Raw genomic sequence first — 26002 nt, forward strand, 5'->3', positions numbered from 1 at the left:
GAGAAGCCTAAGCTAAGACTTAAATGATTAAGAAGGAGCAAGTCACATGAAGAAAGGAAACATTCTAGAAACATTTTCAGACAGAAGACATGTGTGAAAACTCTAAGATGAGAGGTACAGATTTCAACAGGGCAGTCACACAATCAATTTGTGCTTTAAAACAACTCAGGAAGCAATAGGAAAAACAGAAGAGAGAGGAGCCCACTGAACTAATTCTACTTATACTGAATATGCAAAGGTGATTTTGTCTCAGGTAATGGACAAGAAAGCAAAGAGAATTACAGATTTCAGCAACAGATGATACAGAACAAAAGAGAAGAATCTGACAAGAGTAATTCCCAAGTTTCTGAAGGAGTTTCTCAGGAATGATAGTCGTGATGTGCTCATTTGGACGTGCACAGTGTGAAGTACTCTGCAAATAATGAAGAGAGCTAGCAATTAGACAAATGGAAATGAGTCTGAAACTCAGAGAATGAAGCTAGAGACATAATTTGGGAATTGTCTGCAAAAAATGCACATGAAGGTATAGGAATGGATGAAGTAAAGAGAGTACACCATGAGAAGAAAATTCTAAACTTTCCAAGGCCACTAAATACCTTTATTTAAGGGGTGGTGGTGGTAGAAGAGGGGAGAGAATGCATAGTCAGAAAGTAGGAAGCATATAGACAGTTTGTCACAGAACAAAAGGACACAACATGTTAGAAGAAAAATAAAAGAGTGGCCAATTGTGCTAAATACTACTGATAAATCAAGGATGAAGAGGCTATGCAGTGATCTCTACATTCAGAGATGCACAGATACCACGGTGATCCTAATAAAGGCAAATTGCACAGAATAGTTGAGGTAGCCTATGTGGAACATATGCAAAAGTGAATCAAAGACGAGAAAACAGAGATTGCAAGTATCAACATTTTTTATGAGACATTTAACTATGAATGACCGATGAAACACCCTGGGGGAGAGTGCAGGAATGTGTCAAAAAATCTAACGCAATTTTATTTTGAGGAGATGCTTCATGTTCACGAGTAAGATCCAGTGAAAAGACAAAACCCAAAAGGGTTCTTGATGAGGCAGAAAGGGTAGAGAACTGGTTTTTGACAGGAAAGCAGGCATTGTCTTCCATTAAAACAAAAGTGGAAAAGAAAAACACAAAAGAGGAAGGAAAAAAACATTGTAGATTTAGTGGCAAGAAATGAACATAGCACCTACCTGATGCTTTCTTTCTTTCTTCCTTTTGTTTTTTAAGGCAAAAGGCAAAATCCTTTACTAAGAGTGAAGAAACCAGAGGAAGAGTTAGAGAGTTGAAGAGAGATAACTGGAAGAATGAGCTGAGTAGAGAAAAAGAAAAACTGTTAGGCAGTGTGGAAGTTTGACTGGGGTCCGTGATGACAGACAAATGATGGCGCTGATCTGCCTGGGTGAGACTGCCTCCAAGAAGAGAAAGGTGAGTCCCTGGGTCTATGCAGGGTTACGGCACCACCAGATGGGTCTGATGGAAAGATGGAGGGACAGGAAATATTAATACTGGTTAATTTTGCTTACCATGGTCCCATGGGCCAAGCCCTATAAGTGCTTTAGACAAATGGTTCACTTATGCTTCATGGTTACCCTACCCATTTGGTACAGCATTATTTTTATTTTATAAACGAAGAAGCTGAGACAAAAACTAATTAGCTTCTTAACTAGTCACATAAGAGATAAAAAAATTTAAATAAAAAGTGTGTTTGTATGTATAAAATTTTTATCAACTGAACAATCGACCAATGAAATTACAAGTGGTTTTACTATCTTTCAAGTCCATTTGTATGGAATTTAAAGTGTATTTCTTTTTTTCATGAGAGAGACAGAGAAGAACTTGAAACAGGGTCTATACTGTGATCTACCCTGCAAGCTTTTCAGCCACCCAGGAGCACAGGCATGTGTGCATACCCAAGTGTTACGGGTCAAACCAGGACTAACCTCCTTTCATACGGCTTCCAGCACTACAGAGAGTTGTGCCATACACTCACCAAATCCAGAACTTAAAAGCAGCAAGCACCAAGCTAAGAGTTTATATTTACGAGCAAGACATAAATTTTCACATGCTAGCTCATTTCCCCTCAAAATGGTAACACAACATAAATATATAACTTGATGAGGAAAATCATGCTCAAAAAGCTAAATTATTTGTCATACCTTTTATCAAATCCTTGGGGAAAAAAAACAAAAACAAAGTAGTCTCTCTCTGACTCTCTTGCCACTAAGCCCTTACAAAACTAGGAATAACAGGTCTGACTTAATTCACTCAAGAGAACAAAAAACTTTATAGCTGTTTGTTATCACTAGAAATTCTTTCCAAACATCATTCTATCCTATCACATAAGAGAAAGAAAAATAAGCTCTTATTGCTACATTGCAACTAAAAATCAAAACTAAAGTGAAAATAAAAATCTGAAAAGTGTAAAGACCTCAGGAAAAAGTCATTATGTCCAGTTTGTAAACGTAAACACTGAAATAATGAGTATTTAGACTTGTTAATTTTGTAGCAACACAATAATTATGACTGACGAATCTGGTTTCATCCTATAATCACACTAACAACAACAACAACAACAAAAAACTGAGCTTAATCTCCAGCAAATTTAATAAAGAGCTTAGCTCAAGTCAGTTTTCCGAACTGTCTTGCTAAAGAGGCTGTTTTTCTTAACTAATAGAAAAAAAAAAAATAGCAACAATAGGTTAAAAATGGAAAATGCATCTGAAAAAGCTAATATTCTTAAATAAGACTGACTGCAATTACGCACTGCAAAGATTTACTATTAGAGAGATAGATGGACACGTGCTTTTAGAACATAGTTATTAGAAAAATATCTGTATTAATAAGACATGCTCTATCACTTAAAATATACTTTGGTTTTAAACCTTCTAAGAGGGAGCCAGCAGGTCATGTAGTGTTTATGGTGTTGGACTCCCACATGGCCAATTGCTGTTCGAGTACCGGACCTGGCAGCTTGAAAATCACTCTGGGCACAGGTGCATGCATGTTCAAAATCCCAGGAAGAGAATGAAGGAGAAGGAATTGTGGTGTTTCCTTCCCCTCAAGGGGTGATTTCTCACTTTCCCTCTCACTCTTTGGTAAGTGCACATGCCCTATGGCAAAAACCTAAAAGAAATAAACAAATAAATAAATAAAACCTTGTCAGAAAATATCTAGCTTTCATCCTCACTTAAGAAGAGATGTTAAGTAACAAAACTATTCAATATTCCCCATTTTGAAGCACAAGTGCTAAATACTAAGAAAATAAACTGTTCTCTTTCAATTTTCCATTCTAATCAATCAATAGCTATATGAACTATTAAGATTTTATTCACATAGGCTAATAAGGCTGACCTTTATAAAGGAAATAATGTTTATTTTAAACACTAAAATCACCTTCCACACTGACATACACCATACAACTAAATTTGAGAAAATGTCATTGTCTTTTGAAATGCTTAAGTTCTTAAAGGAAAAAAAAACAAAAATGCTCTACTTACCATATACATTAGTATGTCTCTAATCATCACCATAGCTGTTTGATGATCATTCCAAGCTTGATTTAGCGTTTGAAGAAAGTTGTTATTCAATGAATTTAGTACATCTTCTCGCACCTATTAACAGAAGAATTCATTAGTTTGCACATACACACATATACACAAACTCAAACATATATACATGCATATAACTGTTCAATAATTTAGTAAAGCAGAATCCTTAATTTGAAATCAAAGAAATATGCTGTAGGCCAATAGAAGCGTTTTAATCTATACCTATAAAAAGATAATTCCCAAATATGTATGTATAGTCTGAACTTCTCTCATGACCTCTAGAACCACAAAGCAAACTCCTGGGTTTTTGACCTTTCAATGACTTAATATCAAAATCAGAAAAAAATCCTAAAATCTCAGAATGAATTACAAAGCCTTACTAGACTCAGGCTACTGTTCTAGCTCAATTCCCTGCTACACCTGCCCATGTCCATCTTTGACTAATAGTTGAGAGGACTAACCAAAGTCAGTTCTCCAAAGAGTCAAGCAGTCATAAGAAAAGAAGTCATTACTATCAAGGTTCCAATCCCAGCTCCCTGATTAGCTGTGTAACCTTGGCTAAATTATTTAATCTTTGTGTCTCAAAGTTCCCTTATATATAAAATAGGATCCTTCTTTTTGGATAGCTGTGAGGATTAACACTACTAACATACTTAGAACAGTGCCAATTACTCAGTAAACTCTTGACAATTAACTTAGTACCCTCTAGCTACAAGTCTCCATGTTAAATATAGTTAACTGTGCTCTGCCATTTCTTCCGACTTGACTCATAAGGCTCACTCCCTCATTTTATTCAGTTCAAATTTTATCTCCACGGAGAGGTCTTCCCTGACCTCCCTATTTCAAATAACCTCATTATCTACTTCTTTACCTTACACTTCACTTTTCTTCATAGTACACATCATTATCTATTATGTGATATATTTACTTGTTTATTATTTCTCCCATTAAAATGTAAGTTCCTCCTGGCAAGATTTTTGTCTTCATGTTTATCTCCCGCACCTAAAACAGCGCCCATATACATACATACATATATATATATATATATATATATATATATGACCAAATTATTTCATCCTTACCCTCTAATAACATGAATCACCTACAACACGGTAACCTCTCTTAGGGTATCTACTTTGGTACATAAAGTTACCTTGAGTTTTGAAATGCCTTCCTAAAGTCATCCTGATTAAAGACTGCTCAGACTTCAAAAATCCCTTTCCTCAGTTCATAAGCTTAGTATTATCTTTTCCAATAAAAGATTACTGACCACTGCTACTTCCTGCTATGCTACCAGCCCAATAAAAGCTGAATTAGGAAACAGAATGTAGACTCTGGTTCTTGCTCTATGACTCGTTAGTGCATTTGTTCTCTAATTTCCTGCAACACTTTGAGACACCTCGCCAACTCTAGTTATTAAAATCTAACTAGCCTTGCGTGGCCTAGGTCAAGTTTCCAGTAACTCCAGTCTAAACAGACATCTTTCTTCTTCAAACATCCTTTACAATAGTGTGTACGAGTGATTTCTTTTCAGCTTGAGAAGAACCTGAAGGTGATTTTTGAGAAACTAGATCTATTTAATACATGTGTTGAGATACTGATAACTATAAACCCAAATTACAAATACATGTAAGTAAAAAGCTGTTCTGTATTAGATCTCATAGAAACAATTAGCTGAATGTGTCAGAGACTGAAAGAAAATACACACAACACACTATGAGAGTAAGTTCAAAATGAGACTACTGTATCTAATTTATTTTTTCTTATATAGTGAGAAAAAAAGAGGTCATTAGTAATGGTACACATATAATAAGAAAACCACTAGTCTCTATCACATCATTTACAATTATGTATTATACACTTAATCCTTTATTTACAAGACTAAGCTCCTTGACTTCCAAGGTACATCACCCAAAATTACTTCATAAATATACTGACCATATAAATAGTGATAAACACTCACATTGGTTAGTTGACAGTACTATTTAAGATTAATATTTTTATGCAAGAAAGTAACATATAATTTGTTCCGACTCATTAAATCTAGCACTTATCAGGTGTAAATCTCAAGGCAGCAAACAAGAGAATACATATATAAATAAGTCAGCAAGTTGCAAATGTACCTATTTACAAAATTCATCAAGCTTTGTACTCTTTCACTGAACTATTAACAATCTGAGTAAAAATTAAATTAAAATCATGACAATGTCAGGGCAAATTATACTATATGCAGAAATAAAGTAATACATTCCAAACATCAAAATAGACAATTAATTACTCTTAAGGACTTAAGTGAACTCTGTATTCCTCTTGGTTATGAAATCAAGTTAAATGTTAACTATATTAAAATCACCCTGATTTCAGAATACACAAATATGCTTGGTTTTTTTTTTCAGAATGGAAAACTGACCAATTAAATACAAAAGTAAATATTACACAACGAGACATGTCCTCTAAAATCACTGATTTATAAATTTTTAAATTTACATAAATTAAAAATTATATAAACACTTGATATGTTTGATTATATATTTATAAGTTATATTGCCTATTACATATTTATAAATATATCTATATTTTAACAAAATTAAAATGTGATCAACCAGCACAGTATGTCATAACTGCCTTATTTACATCTTACTTCAAAAAATTATCCTGACAAATCAATAACAGTAGATTTTACTAAGTGGAAAACAGCTACTATGAAGATCTAATTTTATGTTCATTTTCGAATAATTATGTATACACACATGCAAACATATGACTAAACAGCATAAAATAAATGCCTTGCATACTTGCTGCAATCTCTTAAGTATTCAGATAACTCCATGACAAAAAAAATCCTTCCTTTAATGCTGTCCTAATTTTTTTCCTTGGGTCATCCCTGTGGTGCTCCATTAGATCCTGGGCAGAGGCAGCCAGATTCCACATGGCCGCCGACAGTTTTAATGCCAGCCCCATGGCTTCACCTTGTGCTCTTACACATGTATGCCCAATTTCCTGATGAAATGGAGAACTAACATAAGGAACAGTTGTATGACCAGACTCCACTGGTGGGTTCTCTATCCTCTCTCACGTGTTAGCTACTATAAATAAATTTTTAAAGTATGAATTTTTCTACTGGTACATACAAAATGGATACCTGCTCAAACATACACAATAAAATGGTAGAAATTACATAAAAATTTAGCCTTTATGAAAATTAAAACAGGCTTCTTAAAAGGTGGCATATAAACCAAAATAAGTAAAGAAAAATGAACCATTATTGTACAAATTATTAACATAATACAAAAAAACTGGAAGAAAAAAATCAAGTAGGAGCCACATGGGATAAGGGTAAAATAACTGTTAACTTCACACCCTTAATACAACCACTGTCATTATTTGCACCAGCAAGGTGAATGGGAGAGAACCCTGCTGTAAAGGTGGTACCAGAAGGAAAAGGGCCTAAGGATCAAGTGTGACCAGCATTATTATTGAAGAAAATCTACATTATGGTTATCCAGATGAAGAGTTGGAGTATCAAGAATGAGATCATTCTTGAAAGAACAAGTAGCCATTGCCAAGCAAGTTGGGAGTAGTATAGAACCTACCCTGACAAACGATGAAATTAGTAGTTGAGAATTGATGCCTCTGCATCACACTTAGCCTTGCAAATGAATAAAGATAAAGCAGTCCAGAACAGTGGATCACAAATCTGATGGAGAATTAGAATCACTTGAAGAACTTTTACAGATTTCAGTTAAGAGAATGAGAACACAAGCCACAGACTAGGAGAAAATGTTTGCAGAAGACATATCTGATAAAGGACTATTATCCAAAATATATAAAAAATTAAAACTCAATGAGAAAATCTTTATTAAAAAATGAGCGAAAAGACTTGAACATACACTTGACCAAAAAAGATACACAGATGTCAAATAAGCATATAAAAAGATGTTCAATATCACAGGTCACTAGGGAATTACAAATTAAAGCAACAGTATGATACTATTACACATCGAAAATGGCCAAAATCCAAAACACTGACAATATCAAATGAAGATCTGGAGCAACAAGAAACTCTCATTCACTACTGATAAGAATGAAAAACAGTATAGTCACTCAGGAAGAGTAAGGCGGTTGCTTAGTAAACGAAACATATTTTTCCCATATGATCTAGCAATACACTTCCCTGTTATATGACTTCCTTGGTATCTACCCATTTGAGTTAGAAACTTTGGCCACATTAAAACTTGTACACGAATATTTATAGCAGCTTTATCACCAAACTGCCAAAATTTGGAAAGAATCAAGATGTCCTTCAGTCGGTGAATAAACAAACTGGTCCATCCAAGTAATGACATACTATTTAGCTCTAAAAAGAAATGAGCTCTAAAGCCTTGAAAAGACAAGGAAACTTAAATGCATATTACACAGTGAAAGAAACCAATCTTAAATAGCTGCATACATGTGATTCCAACCATATGACAGCCTATAAAAAGCAAAACTAAGGGAACAATTAAAAAGATTAGATTTACCAAAGGTTAGGGGGAGGCAGGAATGAATAGACTGAGTACTGACAATTTTCTAGGGCAGTGAAACTATCCTGTGGAATACCGTAATTGTGAATACATGTCATTTTACATTTGTATAAATGTACAGAAGGGATTCATTACAACAGTGGACTGGAATCTAGATTACGGACTGTGAGTAGTGATGATGTGTCAATATGGGTTCACTAACTGTAATGAATGTATCATTCTGACAAGGGATGTTGGTAATGGGGGAGTTGGGTATATGTGGGGGTCTCTGTATTTTCAGTTCGATATTGCTGTAAATCAAAACTGCAGTAAAAAACAAAGTATACTTTAAAAAAATTACTCTATGGTTACCCAAGATCAAAGAACAATCTTTTTTTTTTAAGAGAGATTTTTTTGCTACGGTGTGCACGCGCTTGCCAAAGTGACAGAGACACAGAAAGGGAGAAATCACCTCCAGGGGAGATGGCCATGCTGCAATCCCTTCTCCTCCAGTCTCCTATCGCGATTTTGGGCACACATGCACATACATCTGGTATGAGTTTCAAGCCTCTGGGTCTGGGACTCAAACTGCGTGGTTAGACATGTGGGAGTCCAGCAAAGTAACCAATATGCCACCTGCTGGTCCTGAACAATCTCTTTTTCAAAAATAAAAGGCTGGGGACAGTAGACAGTGTGGTGCTTAAGGCGCTAGATGGGATCCCACATGGCTTACTGCGGTTTGAGTTCCGGACCTCATGGTTTGAAGAAATCACAACAGGCACGTATGTGTGCATGCCTAAAATCCTAAGAGGAGAATAGAGGAGAAGGGACTGTGTCATGGCCATCTCCCTTAGGGGGTGATTTCTCATGTTCTCTCTCTCTCCCTCTCTCTCCTGTGAGCATAGGCACCCTCTGGCAAAAACCTAAATAAATAAAAAAAAGGCTGAAAGCCAGCAGGCAGCATGAGGATTAAGGTGTTGGATCCCAAATGGCTGACTGCAAGGTTCAAGTCTTAGACCTGGCAGCAGCACGTGCATATGTGCCCTAAATCTCAAGAAGAAAATGGAGAAGGAACTGCGGTGTGGCCATCCCCTTGGAGGATGATTTCTCACTTTCTCTGTCACATCCATGAGCACATGCACCCTATGGCAAAAAGAAAAGGAAAAAAAAGGGGGTGGGGGTTAATTTGGGACAAACAGATGGAGTAATGGTTATGTCCCTAGACTCTCACATGGCTGACTGCAGTTGAAGGCCCAGACTCAAGGTCTGAAACACGCCAGGCACATGTGCGTACATGCCCCAGATCCTGAGAGAACAGAGAAGAGATTGCAGCATGGCCATCCCCCCTGGGGGGTGATTTCTTGCTTTCTGTCTCTCTGATGAGCACATATGCCCTACAGCAAAAATCTCTCTAAAACAACAAAAATCTAAAACAAACAGCAAAAAAAAATCAAAGAAAATCAAAAGCATGGAGAAATGGAGGAGAAAGATTGGGATGGGACCATGTCCTACTGTGGGGCTGCTTTTCTGCCTTTTGTCTCTATTATTTTAAAAAAAAGCCAGACTAGCCAATTTTCTTCCCTTTGCAGCATTTCTTCACAATTATTATTTCATATTGTTATTGTAATAATATTTATGCAATCTTGAGACCTGATTTTTACAAGCCATTGATTAAGGTTCACAGCAGCTTTATTCACAACTACAAAAAGCCACATAAAAAATATCTCCCAACAAATAGGTAGGTAGGTAAACTGGTACAGTCAGCTATAAAAATAGAATCAACTTATGATACATACAACAGGTTAGATCAATCTCGAAATAATTATGCTGAATGAAAGAAGCCAGGTTCAAATGGTTATAAACTATGATTTCATCTACATGACAAAAGCAATACTACAGTGACAGAACAAATCAGTGGCTGGTTGTCATGATGAGAGGTAGGAGGAAGGTGTGACTAAAAGGGAAATGGAATTTTCTGGGGGGAAGGAACTGTTCTATACTGAGTGTGATAGTGGCTACCTGAATCTACACATGTGCAAAAACTCAAAGAACTACACATAAAAATAAATGCCAATTTTATTACATACTAAGTCTTAAAAATGTGCAGTAATTACTTGATTCTTAAGTTAGGTCTGTTTTTATTATTATATCATAAACATAAGCTATGATGCAACAAGCTTTGTTCAGAAAAGCAGCTTAAATGCCAACCAAAGGTAGAGTTAAGTACTCTTATTAATAAGTCTATCAATCTTATAATAACTGATAAGGCTGATAAGTCTATCAACTTTGCAACAATTAAATTTGAATACTACATTCTTTGCTTTTGAGACTATAACTTCCTTGCATTTTTAAAAAACTACATCCTTAGCAAAGATTAAAATGGAATTAACTAAATCATAAGAAACCTTTATTTCTCAATGACATAATAAAACGTATTTGCTGATAAATTAATAGTATAAACTCAAGAAATACATTTTTTAAACAATTGAATTACTAGTAAAAGTAAGCAGAAGGAACTGGAAAGGAACATGACAAGAGCAGCTATGTGGGCATGACCAGGAAGTATAGGTCCCCAGGCTTTTTGCCCTTTAGTTTTCACGTCCAAGTATCTCCTGGGATTAACAAGGAAGCTGATCCTGGACCAAGCAGCTCTTGGGCTACCTGAAAGTAGGAGAACAAAATAATCTGCACAGCATCCCCCACTCTCCAACATGCACTATTACTTTTAATTATTAGTTACAAATTTTTAATCACTAAAATTTTGATCCTGGGAGGAGAATGGAGAGGGAATTATGGCATGGCCATCACCCGTAGGGGGTGATTTCTGACTTTGCCTCTCACTGTCTCTGTCTGTCCACCCTGCCCCCCAAAGGCATGTGCCCTAAGGCAAAAAAACCTGTAAAACTTTTTCATCTAAATTTCAAGCCTGTGGCACAAACCCAGCCAGCCAATCCTAACTAAATGTCTATGTAAGATGAAGAAATCATCAGCTAAAATGAATTACAATGACTCACAGACTTTACTTCTAAAGTTCATTGAAACTAAGAGAGCCCCATATAATCAATAATATGTTATCTGAAAAACTGAAGACTTCCCTCTTAAAAAGTCTCAAAATCTAGGATACTAAACCAAATGTAGACAAATTTCTACAGAAATGTATACTTAGCATTACTCTGCTTTGAAAAAAAATACACAAACTATATTAAAAAATTAAAAAATGGGACACTGGGACCAGCAGTTAGCGTAATGGCTATGTTGCTGAACTCCCATGTAGTTGACTGCGGTTCAAGTCCTGGACCCGGTGGCTTAAACTCACACCGGGCGCATGTGTGTGCCCGTGCCCCAGATCCCAAGAGGAGTATGGAGAAGGGATTGTGGTGTGGCCATCCCCCCTGGGGGATGATTTCTCGCTTTCTGTCTCTCTCTGCCTCTCTGGCAAGTGCACGCGCCCTGTAGCAAAAACCTCTCAAAAAAAAGGGACACTGAGTAACATGAAGAACAAGCTAATTACACAGAAGTATGACAGAAGTACTATAAACCTAATAGGTGTGTCCTTGTAGCTGTCTGAGGTATTTTAAAATAATCAAAATCAGTATTTGCAGACAGTTGCCTTGGGCAGTTACTTAATTAGGACTCTGATCAAGTCACTTAACCTATCAGGGTCTGCAGCTCCTCTTACCTGTAACATGGCTGGTTGATTAGATCTGTGGCTTTCATGTCCTGCCCCAATGAGATGCCTTACTTAACCGTCTATGCAAGGAAGGCTCCCTTTCCCAAATATAATTCATACTGGTTTTGTAAGATTCTCAAAAGTTTTTGCATTGTTTTAAAGTAACTGAGTGCCAGTGGATGCCTGCTGAAACTTTCTGGCTCTAAATTCTAAAGCACGTTACTTGTTTCATCAGATTAAACCAGTACATAAATATGCAACATCTGCCAGGATCTATAAAAACAGCATCTAAATTTCTACTTACAGGGACCTGCAGGTGGCGTGGTGGTTAAGGTGCTGGACACTGCCAAATGGTCAAACATGGTTCGAGTCCCGGACCTAACAGCTTGCTTTCTCACTTTCTGTGTGAGTGTACGTGTGTGTGTGTGTGTGTGTGTGTGTGTGTGTGTGTGTGTGTCTTTCTCGGGTTAAATTAAAGTAAATGAATGAGCAAATAAAATTAAATAAATAATTCTTTAAAAAATAAAAAATTCTACTTATAACACTTATTTTTGTTTTAAGTCTTACATTAATCATATGTGATCTGAGGGTATATCACCCTTCAAATTTTACCAGTTATGTAAATCTTATTTTCCAAGGAATGCCACTGAAGAATTCCTCAACACTCTAAATGATTTTCTACTTTATCACATCAGAGAGATATGACAAAAACCTATCAATGACAGTGGTTTACTACAGAAGAAAAACCTCAATGGAAACCAGGCCATGAGGTATAGAGGTTCTCTCCCAATATGACCCAAATAGTTTGAAATATCTTCTCCCTCGCCCAGACAGTTTGTGATTTAAAAGGTTAAAAAGAGAGAAATGCTTTGCTATTTTTTACAGAAGTCATATATAATGAAAAGCAGTGGGAACCAGCAGTTAGCATAATGGCTATGTCGCTGGACTCCCACGTAGTCAACCACGGTTCACGTCCCGGACCCGGTGGCTTAAACCTCCCGCCGGGCGCGTGTGGCGTGTGTGCTCAAGATCCCGAGAGGAGAATGGAGGAGAAGGGATTACGGCGTGACCATCCCCCTGGGGGATGATTTCTCACTTTCTGTCTCTATGTCTCTCTCTGTCTGTCTGGCAAGCACACGAGCCCTATAGTGAAAATCTCTCCAAAAACAAAAAAAAAAAAGCAGCAGCACAGGAGAGGAAAAATTTGCTTCCCCTTTTTGTCTAAAGAACAGAAATTTTTCCACAACTAGAAGGAATTCTTTTACTTTACGCTTCAAGTTCTTAAGTCAAACTCCAATTATTGGTATATTCAGTCTAAATTTGGTGAACGGGTACTCCTATATTTCACAATATATACAACAAACAATCTTAAGATTTCTTTATTTAAAAGTAAGTTTCTACTAAAAGAATTTTAAGTTCTGTATGTATTTTAGCCTTTCTAAGAATTCACTAATGATGAGATTCCTGAATGATAAAATTCACTACCTTCAATACTTTCTAGATTGATGGTATAATTCTTATTTTTAATAACAATAAAAGAAGCAATCTTAATCAGGAAAATCATACCAGTATCTTTAACAAACAGTAAAATAACCACTGCCAGGAAAACTCTCGATTGTTGTCAGAAGATTCTTCTTGTTATTCTACTGATATATATACACACATACGTATATATTAAATATAGTTAGTAACGTAACAAACATTCCACAAAGAGTACACTACTTTCAATTTCAAAATCTAATTCATTCTCAGTGAAAATATTACAGATTTTCGCCCTAAGTATCCAAAATGACTAAAGAAATGAGGTAGGTGTTAATATTACCCACCAACCATCCAATCAAATGAATGTATAAAACTCCTTCCCTAAACGGACAACTTAAATATTTATGATTGCTTCCAACAGTAGAGCAGGGTGCCGGGCACTCTGAGAACACAAGAAGCATTCAGCCTCTCTGTAATCTCTAGTGTTGAGGGGGAAGGGAGGAACCTAATACCAACATTCAACACAAAGTGCAATACATGATGAATAGCACTAGAGAAGTCATGAGACCCAAAGCATGAGCACATGGTATGAGAAAGGCAACACATTTTCATAAATTCTTACATAAAAATATGCTACATGTTAAAGCAAATAAAAATCATCTATGCTATTTAAAAAATATGCATTCTAGGCCCAGCAGGTGGCATGGTGGTGAAGGAGTTGGATACCACATGGCTTACTGCGTACTTCAAGTCCTGGATCAGGCAACTTGAAAAACACGCCAGGCACATGTGCATGTATGCCCAAAATCCCAAGAGGAGACTGGAGAAGAAGCGATTATAGTGTGGCAATCCCCTCACGGGGTGATTTCTCACTTCTTTCTGTCTCTCTCTAGTGAGTTTGTGCACCCTACAGCAAAAAAAAAAAAAAAAAAGGTGAAATAAAAACCAAAACAGACCCAAAAAATGTAGGATTCAAATGAAATGTCTTTAAAGTTTAAAAATAACTGCATAATTCTAAGTTTATTTCTTCTATAAGCAAAAGAAAGAGCACCCTCAACAGTGTCCTGATGAGCAATCCCTGCCCCAGTAGGCCAGCATATACTTGCCCTGGTCCTGGCATACTCAAGAAGGTCTCCAGAACCATGTGGCTCAGCTTTACAGTGTCATATTTTACTGCTGTGCCTACCATATGTCCCCTAAAGTTTTTCTCTTTTTTTTGACACACATAAGAAAATCAAGATTTTTCAAAGTACCAGATAGTATAGAAAAACAGTAGCATTTTACTTACTTGGTGGAAAGGAATGCAGAAAAAATAAAAGGTAGTATGCTATAGGAGGAGACCACCATGAATTACTATTTCTAAAGTACTCTATTCCCAATGATAGATATTAAGACACACATTAAAAGCTAGTATAGCATTAGTATCACAGTTAAACTCTTATGTACAGTGGAAGTTGGTAGAAAAACACACATGAAGCAAGGCAATATGGCTAGTGGTATTTTTGTTCTCTGAGTACCTTGGGAAAAAAGAAGCACAATTTCACAAGATCATAGGATCTGGTTCCCAGACTGACAGACTCCAGTCTCAAAAAACCAGAGCCCAAAAATCACATTGTGTTTTTAAATGGTGCTTAGACTTAGTAATGAACAATATACAGAGGTATCACCCCATGTACAAAAGACACTACCAGTCTCAACAATTTATGGCTGTAAACCATGGTGATTTCCATTTTGACTGCTGGTATGATTCTCAAAGATTCATTTAACCAGACAATTGTACACAATACCATTCAACGAACAAGAGAAAAAAAGATGAATGAAATGGTTGCTAGCTCATCCATTCACATATTCTAAAATATTTGTAAAAACACTAAAAAACACAATAGATATAAGAGAAATATATCTGCCCTCACCATGCTTACTGTCTACTCAACTTAAGCTTGCTAAACGTAGCTCTATGAAACCTGGCTCCCTCCAAACATCCCTTTTCTTCTAACCCTTTCAAAGTATAAGTCATTGGATTTATTAAGTCCTTCATATTTCATGGTTGCTGTCTTTCTGATTTGCTAACAACTCCTTTTCTCCACCCTGTCCCCAAGAGTATCTTCCTCTTTGTAGATTACCCTATTTATATTCAGGTCACTCTCTCCATATGATATTCATTTAAGGTTTTTCTCCATCTAGCTTATAGCCTTTCTCTTCTGCCTGACTTCTGTCACCACTTCCTAATATTCAAAGTAATGGGTTCTTCGCTCCTCCCTACAACTTTTAAGTTAGGGAGAAAAAGGACAAAACAAGATAGCAGGAGAATAAAAATAAGCAGCAATGAAGCACTAAAAGCAGAACTTACATGGAATATTTTACTCCATTGTTTCCTGTAGTCAGCCTCTTTTTGAAGATTAAAAACCAATGGCTCCCACCCCAACAGAACAGAAGCCAAATTTCCTACAATGTTTTCAACACCTAGTCAAACTCACTTTATCATTCACTCATTTCCTACAAATGCACTTGAAGATCCTCCATTCCATCTACACTGATGTACCTCACTATGCTCATAGCTACCTGCTATCTCCCCTGAATTATGCTGTATTTGTTCACAGGATGAATCCTTAATAATCTTTTTAAAGATCATCAAAAGTGACCTCCTCTTTCTACCTTGCCTTGAATTCCTTGGGCAAAGTAATTCCACTTCATATCTGACTAAAATTATAAGGTTCTTGCTAGCGGGTATCATGTCTTAGTCATGGAATGGCTAAAACAGAAGAAACTCAAGTCTGTTTTTGCTAACGAAAGTCTTACTCCCAAGTGTTTTTATCAATTTCCTTGACTCACTGTGAATATCACACTTATAACGTATTTTGTACATAAATGCCATTAAAAATACTCTCTTTATATTCATTCACATTTTCCCAGAAAGAAGAGCACCCAAAAAGATTTATTACATAAGTTAAGTCTGTTTAAGCAACTGGCCTACAAGAGTCCAGAGCTTCCTTAAAGTTACTCACTTTTTTTCTAGTCAGTACCTTCACATCAACATTTTAAATTACCCACAAACAAATAAAATGATTTTAAAATGCTATTTTTTTAAAATAAGCTCTTCTTCCTTCTCTAAAAATGGAGACTACTGAACAAAGTTTATGAGTTGGCCCTGTAGCCTAGTGATTAAGGGAGTCAGATGTCACAAGGCCAACCATGGGTCAAGTGTTGGATCCATCAGCTTAAAAAAAAAAACCACCAATGGAGCCAATAGGTGGCATGGTGGTTAGGGTGCTATACTCCCACATGGCTTTGTTCAAGTCCCAGATCTGGTATCTTTAGAGTCATACCAGGCATGTGTGCTCATGCATCCCTAAAATCCCAGGAGGATAATTAAGTAAAAGGGACTGAAGCATGGCATGCCCCTTGGAGGGATGGGATGATTTCTCACTTTCCCTCTCACTGTCTCTCTCCCTCCCTCTCCAGCAAGCAAACATGCCCTATGGTAAAAAGCTTAATTAAAAAAATATCAACAACAAAAAGCCTTCCCAATAGGATGCAGAAATAAAGAGAGAATTGCCACATGGCCATAATCCAAGGTGAAGGGCCTGCTCTTTCTATCTCTAGCAAGGGCACATACTCTCTGGTCATTAAAAAAAAAAAAGAAAAGAGAAAAAGAAAGGAAGGAAGGAAGGAAGGAAAAGTAGTTTACACAGAGACATCATTTTTAACAAATTAGATCCTCCATACCAAAAAAAAAAAAAAAAAAAAAGTAGGGTGTTACTTGTTTTACAAAGAGACTGTCAGTTTACAAAGAGATTCAAAGAAGCTACTTAAAAATTAATACTATGTCCAAGAATTCTGTTTCTCTACCTGTAAAACAAAATGCTGAGAACAGATAAAAATGTAAGTATGTAAGTCCAAAACATAGGTTCCAAAAGGCAGGGATCTTTGCTTGATAAATAGCAAAGGTTTAGACCAGTGCCTGGCCCCTCATAAGTCCTGAATAGGCAGTTTTCTCAATGAACGAAAAGTAAGCAGGATGAAGTTCCTCTTATTTTTGTCTATCTCTTAAAGTAAAGTATTATTTGAAGAGTAGAATATATACATAAAAATACTTTGAAAACCACTAGGATAAATGTTCTTTTCAAAAGCTAGCATCTTTTTTGTTAGGCCTTTTTCTAAGAGGAAAAGAAATATTCAAAATACAAGAATTCGCTTCCATAGTTGTATTTATGAGGCTACTATATTATTTGATTTGCACTACAGAATATTAATTTGAAAGGGAGAGAAATTAAACATAAGGTGAATCAAAGAAATCTGTTGGCATTACAAAATTGAGATAATAAAGTTCCCCTCACATTAAAGTATTTTCCTCTGTCTTAAAGAAATAATTAAAAATTAAAATGTTTTTATTCTAAATATCTATTATGGCACAGAGATGAATGGTAAACTGTAAAACTTATGGTCTTCCTAAATCTTAATTACCCAATCTGATCAAGATACACACCATCATAAGATTTTCAAGTTCTTGACTCTAAAATGAAAAGCCAATCCCAGTCTCGTTTTATAAACTACCAATCTGCACCCCAGAAAGACCTAGTAACTTATTCAAGATTACTAGTGGCAGAATTTCACCTGAAGCCCAGTTATCCCTACTTTCTATCTAGTACTTTTTCCCCTGTAGCTTCATCTAAGTTATTTCTTATTAAATATGGAGTGCTCGAAAGGAAGAATAAAGGTTATCTCCTTAGCACTGTATGATTTTAGAGACTGACAGGTTTGAATCCCAAATAGAATATCTCATAAATGGAGAATAAAAAGGAAATGGCTGTTGCTTTTTAGTGCCCACAAATCATAGAACTGATTATCCCTATTGCTGAATTTGAAACTTTCAACACTTAAAAAAGACACAAGCACAAAATGCAAAACCATAACTCTACTTAATAAATGTCAAAATGAAATTATTTTATAATTTAAGGTTAGAGCTAAATTTAAAGTATTATCTCCCTGTCTGTGTTTCAGTCTCCATTCAATTCTCAAACTATCCAAACACTGAATGTTTAGATTCCTAAGGGTTCAATGCTGTGCCATCCTTTCTTTGGTCTCTGCTAGTTCATCTGTTTTCAGGACTTTAAATACTATCTAAAAGTTCACATTTCAAATTTACATTTCGAATTCAAACTTTTCATAGCACTAGATATCCACATCCAACTCTATAGCTATCTTAAAATTAACCTGTCCAAAATGAAGCTCCTTTCTTCTACCGCAAACCCAAATCTTTATTAGAAAACAGAATAACCTAGCTAGCTGTCCAAGACCCAAAAGCCTAGAAATTGTTTAGGATTCCTTCCTATTTCTTATTTCCTACAATCATTCTAACAACAAGTAACATTCTTTCCATATCTGAAGTATTTTTACTTTTCTCTATAACCACTGCCACTACCCTAGTTTAGATCACCACTGTCACTTACCTGAATTAGTACTCCTGGTCTCCTCACTTCAACTCTTGAACTCTCTAGCTTATTCACCACAGGGCAGCCAGAGTAATATTTTAGAAGTGTGTAACATGTCACTATGTTGCTTAAAATCCTCATACATATAATTAAGTACTAAGCTGCCCTGTCATGGCTTCAGGCCTGGCATGATGTGGCTTCTGCTTTGTTTTCCATTCTCATCTTGTCCCATTCCTCCCTACTACTGACTTAATTCCCCATTCAAGTCAGGTGCTTTCAATGTCTCTACTCCAGAAAGAGGCAAAGACAGTCTGCTGTCCTTGAATACAGTTTATTGGAATGCTGCCATGGTTGGCCTATAGCTGCTGCTGTGCTACCACAGCACAGCAGAGAAGGGGCTGCACCACAATCTGAATGGCTCACAAAAATGAGAGTTCTGACTATCTGGGATTTTACAAAAAAGCAAAACAAACAAAAACTGTTGTACAGTCATTCCTGTTGCCTGGAATGTTCTTCAACCTACTTTACTAGTGAGCACCCTCGCATTCTTTTAAGTTCTAGTTTAAATAAACACTTCCATATCCTCAAACAGCCCTTTCCTGACTTAGGTACTTGTTCTCATCATTTTTTTCTATCACTGTATACTATTTTCTTCATTTTATTTTATAACTAAACATTTGTTTACTTATCTGTTCCATGAGAATCAGAAGTACTCTACTGGTGCCAGCAGATGGTGCAGTGGTTACATCACTGGACTCCCACATGGTCAATTACAGTTCAAGTCCCGGACCCGGTGGCTTGAAAATCATACCAGGTACGTGTGTTTGCATGCCCAAGATCCCCAGAAGAGAATGGAAGAGAAGGGACTGCAGCACGGCCATCCTCCCAAGGGGTGATCTCTCACCCTCCCTCTCATCTCTCTCTCTCTCTCTCTGGTGAGTGCACGTGCCCTATGACAAAAATCCTTAAAAAAAATAAATAAAAGTGCTCTATTTACCAATATATTTCTTCCATCTAACTCAGAGCCTGGCAAATAAATACTTTCAAACGCTGAATTTTCTGGTAAGAAGTCTTTTAAGGATACCTTTGGGCCAATGACAAAATAACATAAAGTCCTTAAATCTGAAAAGCAGAACTTTTTTCTCCAGTATAACCTGCTTTTTAAATTGCTGTATTTTATTTAGAAAAAATAAGTTTTCAAAAATTCCCATACAAGTTGAAATATATTCATGTTTACTATAATAAGGCAAGATTTTTCTTATAGCAAAGCACAAAAGCTACATTACACCCTTGATTTTGCTTTGCAATCTTAAGAAATTCACTGAATTCCTCTGGGTCTCAGTTACCTCCAAAGAGACAATCTTCTAGAGATGGGAAGAATATTCTACCGAAAAATGCTTTAATTAGGAAAATAGTATTTTTATTTTCATTGCCTACTTCAATTCTGTGACTTATTTTCAAACCCAATAATCAGCTACTTTCACTGCCAAAGAATGTCCTCTCTGGAAGTTCCCAAATCGGCCCCTCTTATGGTTGCACTATTGTGCTTTACTGAAAATATCTATCTCAATGTTCACTACTCACCTTGAAATCTCGGTACCAATAAACTATATAACAAACTATCCCTAATTCCATGTAAAAATTACATTTCCCTTGAATTCTTCCATGTAAAAAAGACAGGCCCTGGCTCCCCATACCACACAGCACTGAAAATACTTCGCTTTAGATTATCTACTAGGCTAGCCAGTGGCATGCAGGTTGGAGCAGCTGGATCCTATATGGCCAGCTGCATGGTTTGAGTTCTGGACCCAGCGACTTGAGAAACAGGCTGAGTGGGTGTGCATGTATGCCCAAAATCCTGAAAGGAGAATGGAGAAGGGACTGCAACGTGGCCATCCCTTTCAACCCCTTCTCTCTCTTGCTCGCTCTCTCTCTCTCTCTCTTCCCCCCTCCCTCCAGCGAGCACACATACCCTCTAACAAACTAAAAATATCTATGTGTATATCTGTATCAAAATTGTTAGGCTACTCAACTAAATCCCAAGAGCAGAGTGAACAGAAAAAGTAATGAACAGAACAAAGAGCAATGTTTCCAGAACCACAAAAAGGGGCATATTTTTTAGAGATTAAAGGTAGGAATTTTGATGCCACAGAACCCTGACCTAGCAAAAATTTGTGATGCAGAAAGGGAATTCTGGTTTTCATGCAAGCTCAACTTTTGTACATCAGTGACTTCCTAAGTCCCATTTGGTCAAACAGATTGAGACTTTGTCCATCAGAAGACAAGCATTTTGAGCTACTGCATGATGGCTCTGTCAGTTAATAGTCCTCTTTCAGTATTGTCATCTTCATACAGTAGTACTGGCACTTGTATGATTATTAACATTAGTTCATAAGAGTAAAAATGAAGTAAGTAGAAACATGGGCTAGCAGGTAGTATAGAGGCTAAGATGACCAGATTCCATATGGCCAAATGCATGGCTTAAATCTCAGATCCAGCAGCTTGAAAAAAATCACACCTGCCAAGTGTGTGTGTATGCCCAAAATTCCAAGAAGAGAATGGAAGACGGGGGGATTGTAGTGTGGCCCCCTTAATTCCACCCCCGGGGGGTTGATTTCTCTCTGGCTTGCACACTGGGGTAGAGCCAAAAAAAGTCAGTAGAAAACGCAAAAGTGAAAGCATAGATAGCAAAAGTTTCAAAAACTTACTTCAACGGAAGTAAAGAAATCAATAAACACACAGAAATGTGTACATTTCCTAGTCAGACAGTGACTGGTCAAATCAGTGTGAAAGAAAAGGAGAAAAAAGTTAATATTTTCTGATACTGGTGATATAACATTAATAAAGACACGTGAGAGAAGTTAAATTAAAAATTTAGCATATTCATTTATTTATTAGCACAATCACCTATATTGGTCATTTGCTATAGCAGCCCCAAACATCAATTAACCCTAGACAACAAATCACATAAGCAATTTACAATATTGCTGAGGCTCTTAGAGTCCTCATAGACTTGTTTACATGACTTCAGTTATCTAGTCAAACATGTTTCGAGCCCCCAAATCAGTCACTTAAACATAAACCTCCCACTCTGGCCTCCTCCCCTCACTTTTTGAATGTGCCAAATTTCAACCGTAACACATGACTACAGAAGTTTTTTTTTGCATCTGTATTGAAGCTGCAAAGCACTGCTTTAAAAAGAAATTATAGATGGCACATTCAGACCAAGTCTTACTAAGCTCTTTTCCCTCACCTCCTTAGTATATTACCTAAGCGCTACCTCAAGTACAGGGCTACCTCAAGTCTCATTTTACTTTCAAAAGATGGAAGGTTTAATTATCAGACCATAATGGTTTTAGAAAAGAAGAAATCTCAGATTACTTCAAATTCTATTTCAAATATAAATAAAATTTAAGAGTTCTAAAATTTAAAGAATTAAAGCTTTACGGACAGCAAGCCCATTAACTTGAGGCCCTACACCAACCCTCAATTTCAACATATGTACTGCATGATGATGAATTTATAGAGAAGTCAAGGATTCAATCTGAAACCACACTGCTTGAATTCAGTTCTAGCTGGGGTGCTTATTAGCTATGTGCATCTCTCTAGACAAATCACTGATACTGTGTCTTGGTCTCTTCTTCATTTGTACAATAAAAGTATCAGTAGTATCTGGCACATTAGGTTATGATAATTAGCTAAGATAATAGATGTATTGTAATATCCCTAGAATGGACCTCCCAGAGTAAGAGTAAGTTATTTTCATTATTATCATTCCCTCTAGAAACTGGCAAACGTTAACACATTCCTCTCTTCATGTTAACCCCATACTCTTTTTTCTGTATCCAAGAGTTCAATGACTCCCCTTCAGAAGTTTTAGAAAAACGTACACTATTCTTTTTTCTCTTGATGCCAAACTTCTTAATCTTCCCTATTTCCCACACCTACTTACCATAGTTTGCTGCTGAAGATTCATTCCTTGGCTCCAGGCTCTTCAGTCTCCAAACTCCCAACACTTACTCCTCAGTATATAGTACCAAATGTCAAACTTCCATATTTAGTTTTGAGTCCCTGCCCAAGCTCTAAACCTGTATATTTCTAAACACGTGATACTTCTATTTGAATATCTTATAATGATCTCACTCTCCATTTAACTCATCACCTATGAAATGATTTCTAAGATCCCTTCCAACTATAAATTTTTCCAATATAATCTAAAATGAAACTTATCTCTTCTACCCATTCCAATAAAGTTTTCCACTGTAACTTCACAGTATTTCTATTCTATTGGTGGCACCATAATTCTCCAGTAACCAAATTCTAACTAGTCTTATTTCATAATTTTGGACATCATCTATTCATTTCTAATATATCCAGTCACCCAGTTTTTCCAGGGCTCCTCCTGATTCTAGTAAATATCCACTCTATTTAACACTTACATCTTTCTCAAATTAATCTTCAAATGTTCTGTCACATTATCACCCACTAAAAAAATCCCTAGTAACTCTCCACTATTTAGTCCAAATTCTTAGCATGGCATTCGAACTTTTTTACTTCTGTTTCCAAACCATCTTTGTAACACTGTAATGTATGAGTCATCATAATTATCATGTACCTCAATCAAACTCTACTTACCACCTAAATGTAACCTATATCTAAATGTTTTCTCTTGGCATTTGCCATCCTGGAATGCTTTCCACATTGCTCACGTATATCTGAAAAGTTTTCAAGTTTCAATTCAATTTCACCTTTCCCCATGAAATATTACAGTCCAGGGCAATCTCTCTTTCACACCTGAGCTCTTAAACCATTTATCATCTATATAACTCATTTTCCACTTAATTATATAATATCTCACACCTAAATGTATGCATCATCTCTCACATCAGAGTGAAAATGATCCAAGTAAGGAATAGTCTCTTCTCTTTCTATCTACTATATTTGCACTAACAGCTGGACAGAGTAGGCACTTAACAAAAACACTTTCTAAGATGCTAACTACATGGGGCTCATGTAATCCCACTTAAGAGAAAGAATTATAAAACAAAGAGTAGAAACAGAAAGTTACTATTTTACACCCACCATAGTAATAATGACTCACACAAGAATCATCAATGGATGCTAAAATCATCACTTTTAAGTTTCTGGGGGAACAGGATATTCATACAGTCTCAAAATACATCTGAACAGATTACTTATGAATTACAAAGGGAAAAAAGGTACCTTCACAGTGGAGAAATCTGGCGGACACCAAGTGATCAAAGTTAACATCACCAATAATGGAATAAACTGACATCATGTGCCTCCTGATGTGATGCACTGAGGACACAACATCACTTATGTATTATTCCTGCCAAAAATGCATAACCTGAAACTAGTCATGAGGAAACAATCAGAAAAACCAAAAACGGAGGGACAATCTACAAACAACTGACCTATATACTCTTAAATGTCAAATGTACAAAAGACAAAAGCTGAACTGAGTGTGCAATCCTGGAACGGATCCTGATCAGAAAACAAAACTGCTATAAAAGACATCATTGCTACACAGGCAATTGGTGAGATCTGAATACAGACTGTATTCAAAAAAGTGTGTTAATATTAAACTGCTTGATTTTGATCTTTGTTCCTTGAGAATATCCTCATTCTTAGAAGAAATGTATTACAAAGTATTTTAGGGTAAATAAAATCTAAACCTATTCTTGTACTACAGAATAATTATAACAATATTGATAATAACAGTAATAACAAGACTGGCAAAAATGGGGTGAAAAGTTAACTGGCAAATCTACACAAGAGTTCAGTGTATATTCATGCCATCTTCTGTGTTCTCCCTCCCAAAATAAACTATAAAAAATGAATATTTTAATACCACACAAAAACTATGAGAAGGTTTAATAAATCTGAGGCATTTTCCATTCTATTTGACAATCTCAAAGTAAGACATTGTGGTAAAGTTGTTTCATAAGTGAATAACATTTTATTTGCAGTGGAAGAGTTTGCTTTATAAAAACACTTACTCTAAAAAAAACCCACACGTCTTTTTGAAATCCAAGAACCATTTTATGCTAACAGCCCACAAATTATTTATCTTAAAAAAATTCACATTCATTATAGAACTCAGTTAAAATGAATATGGTCAACTTCAATTAGTAAAAGTCTTAGAGAATGTTTTTTAAATAATGCAGTTTTATTTCCAAATATACAAAGAAAGCAGAGAAAACTAAAATGGGCTGATTGATTAAAGCATTAAAAGAAAAAAAAACCTGTAATTAACATATAAACAAATAAGAATTTGTAAATTACCAAGTGTGTTTTATTAATTACGAATTTAGAGAATATAGTTATCACAGATCACAAACTTCGTCTTCTCTCATTATCAAAAATTCTGATTTAGTTGATTGTAAGTTTTGAATGAGGCTTAATAGTAACAGTCATGAATCAGTAATTTTTTATAGGCTTTCTTAGAGTCTTTAAAAAGAATACTTCTTGTCAAAGTACAATATAGTATAAAGGATGTTCTACATTCAATACAGTATTAGCAACAGTCCTTTAAAGTTGGATACCTTATTTATGAGATGTTCGGTAACAACTTCTCTTAGTCCAGTGTAGAGCTTTTCTCCATGTTTATGCAAAACCATTGTATATGCATTTCTATAGAGCTCCTCAAAACTAAGACCACTGTTATTCTTACGCTGGATTTCTTGAATTGCATTTTTCAGAAGGTCCCAAATGCTGTTTACGTATTTTTCATCCATGGTCATCTGTAATATCCGAGAGAGAAAAGACAAAAAAAAAAAAAAGAAAAAAAAAAAAAACCAATGGTTGAAAATCTTTCTATATTTGTTCATATAGTAAATGTTTTATTATATGACCATGGTTATAAATCTGCATGACTTATAAAGATTTTAATCTGTTTTAACAAAAATAAAGAGATACTTTTTAAAAAGTCTCTACAGCAGAGAGAAATATTTTTTCTAGTCCATTAAGATTTTCTTCCATTCTTTTTTTAATGTATAAAAGAATTCTCTACTTTGAATAAGATCATCACATATACTAATAAATTAGTTAACCCTTCTTTGTTATCCCTTCAAAATATTTGCCACGCTAAATTCACTTACTCCTGACATGAACCCATGTAATTGAAAGTAAATGAAAAATAACATATACTCATATTTGATCCCTCTCAGTTTAAACTCACAATGGCTAATTACAGGTACATCCTTGCTGTGATTCACTCCCACACACATACACACACACATACACAATTCTAGTTTTCTAGTTTACTAATTCTATTCTCCAAAATGATTTTACCATCTCTTCCATTCTCACTCTAAGATACTCTTTCC

General features: G+C 35.8%; 1 protein-coding gene across 4 annotated transcripts in view; it reads right to left on the minus strand.

Moving 5' to 3' along the window:
• CUL3 (cullin 3) overlaps positions 1 to 26002 on the minus strand; it is a 120240-nt gene that overhangs the window by 64121 nt on the left and 30117 nt on the right. For 2 of the 4 annotated variants that reach the window (XM_006143299.2, XM_006143302.2), the window contains exons 2-3: positions 25220 to 25417; positions 3517 to 3630 (exon numbers count right to left, since the gene is read on the minus strand). In XM_006143299.2, coding sequence (XP_006143361.1) covers positions 3517 to 3630; positions 25220 to 25417 — 312 coding nt within the window. Of the gene's footprint in view, positions 1 to 3516; positions 3631 to 23876; positions 24004 to 25219; positions 25418 to 26002 lie in introns of those variants that run through there. The other 2 variants (XM_006143301.3, XM_006143300.2) reach the window with 2 other exon arrangements.

This window comes from Tupaia chinensis, unplaced genomic scaffold (genome assembly GCF_000334495.1).
Source record: "Tupaia chinensis unplaced genomic scaffold, TupChi_1.0 Scaffold000095_1, whole genome shotgun sequence".
Classification (NCBI taxonomy): Eukaryota; Metazoa; Chordata; class Mammalia; order Scandentia; family Tupaiidae; genus Tupaia; species Tupaia belangeri.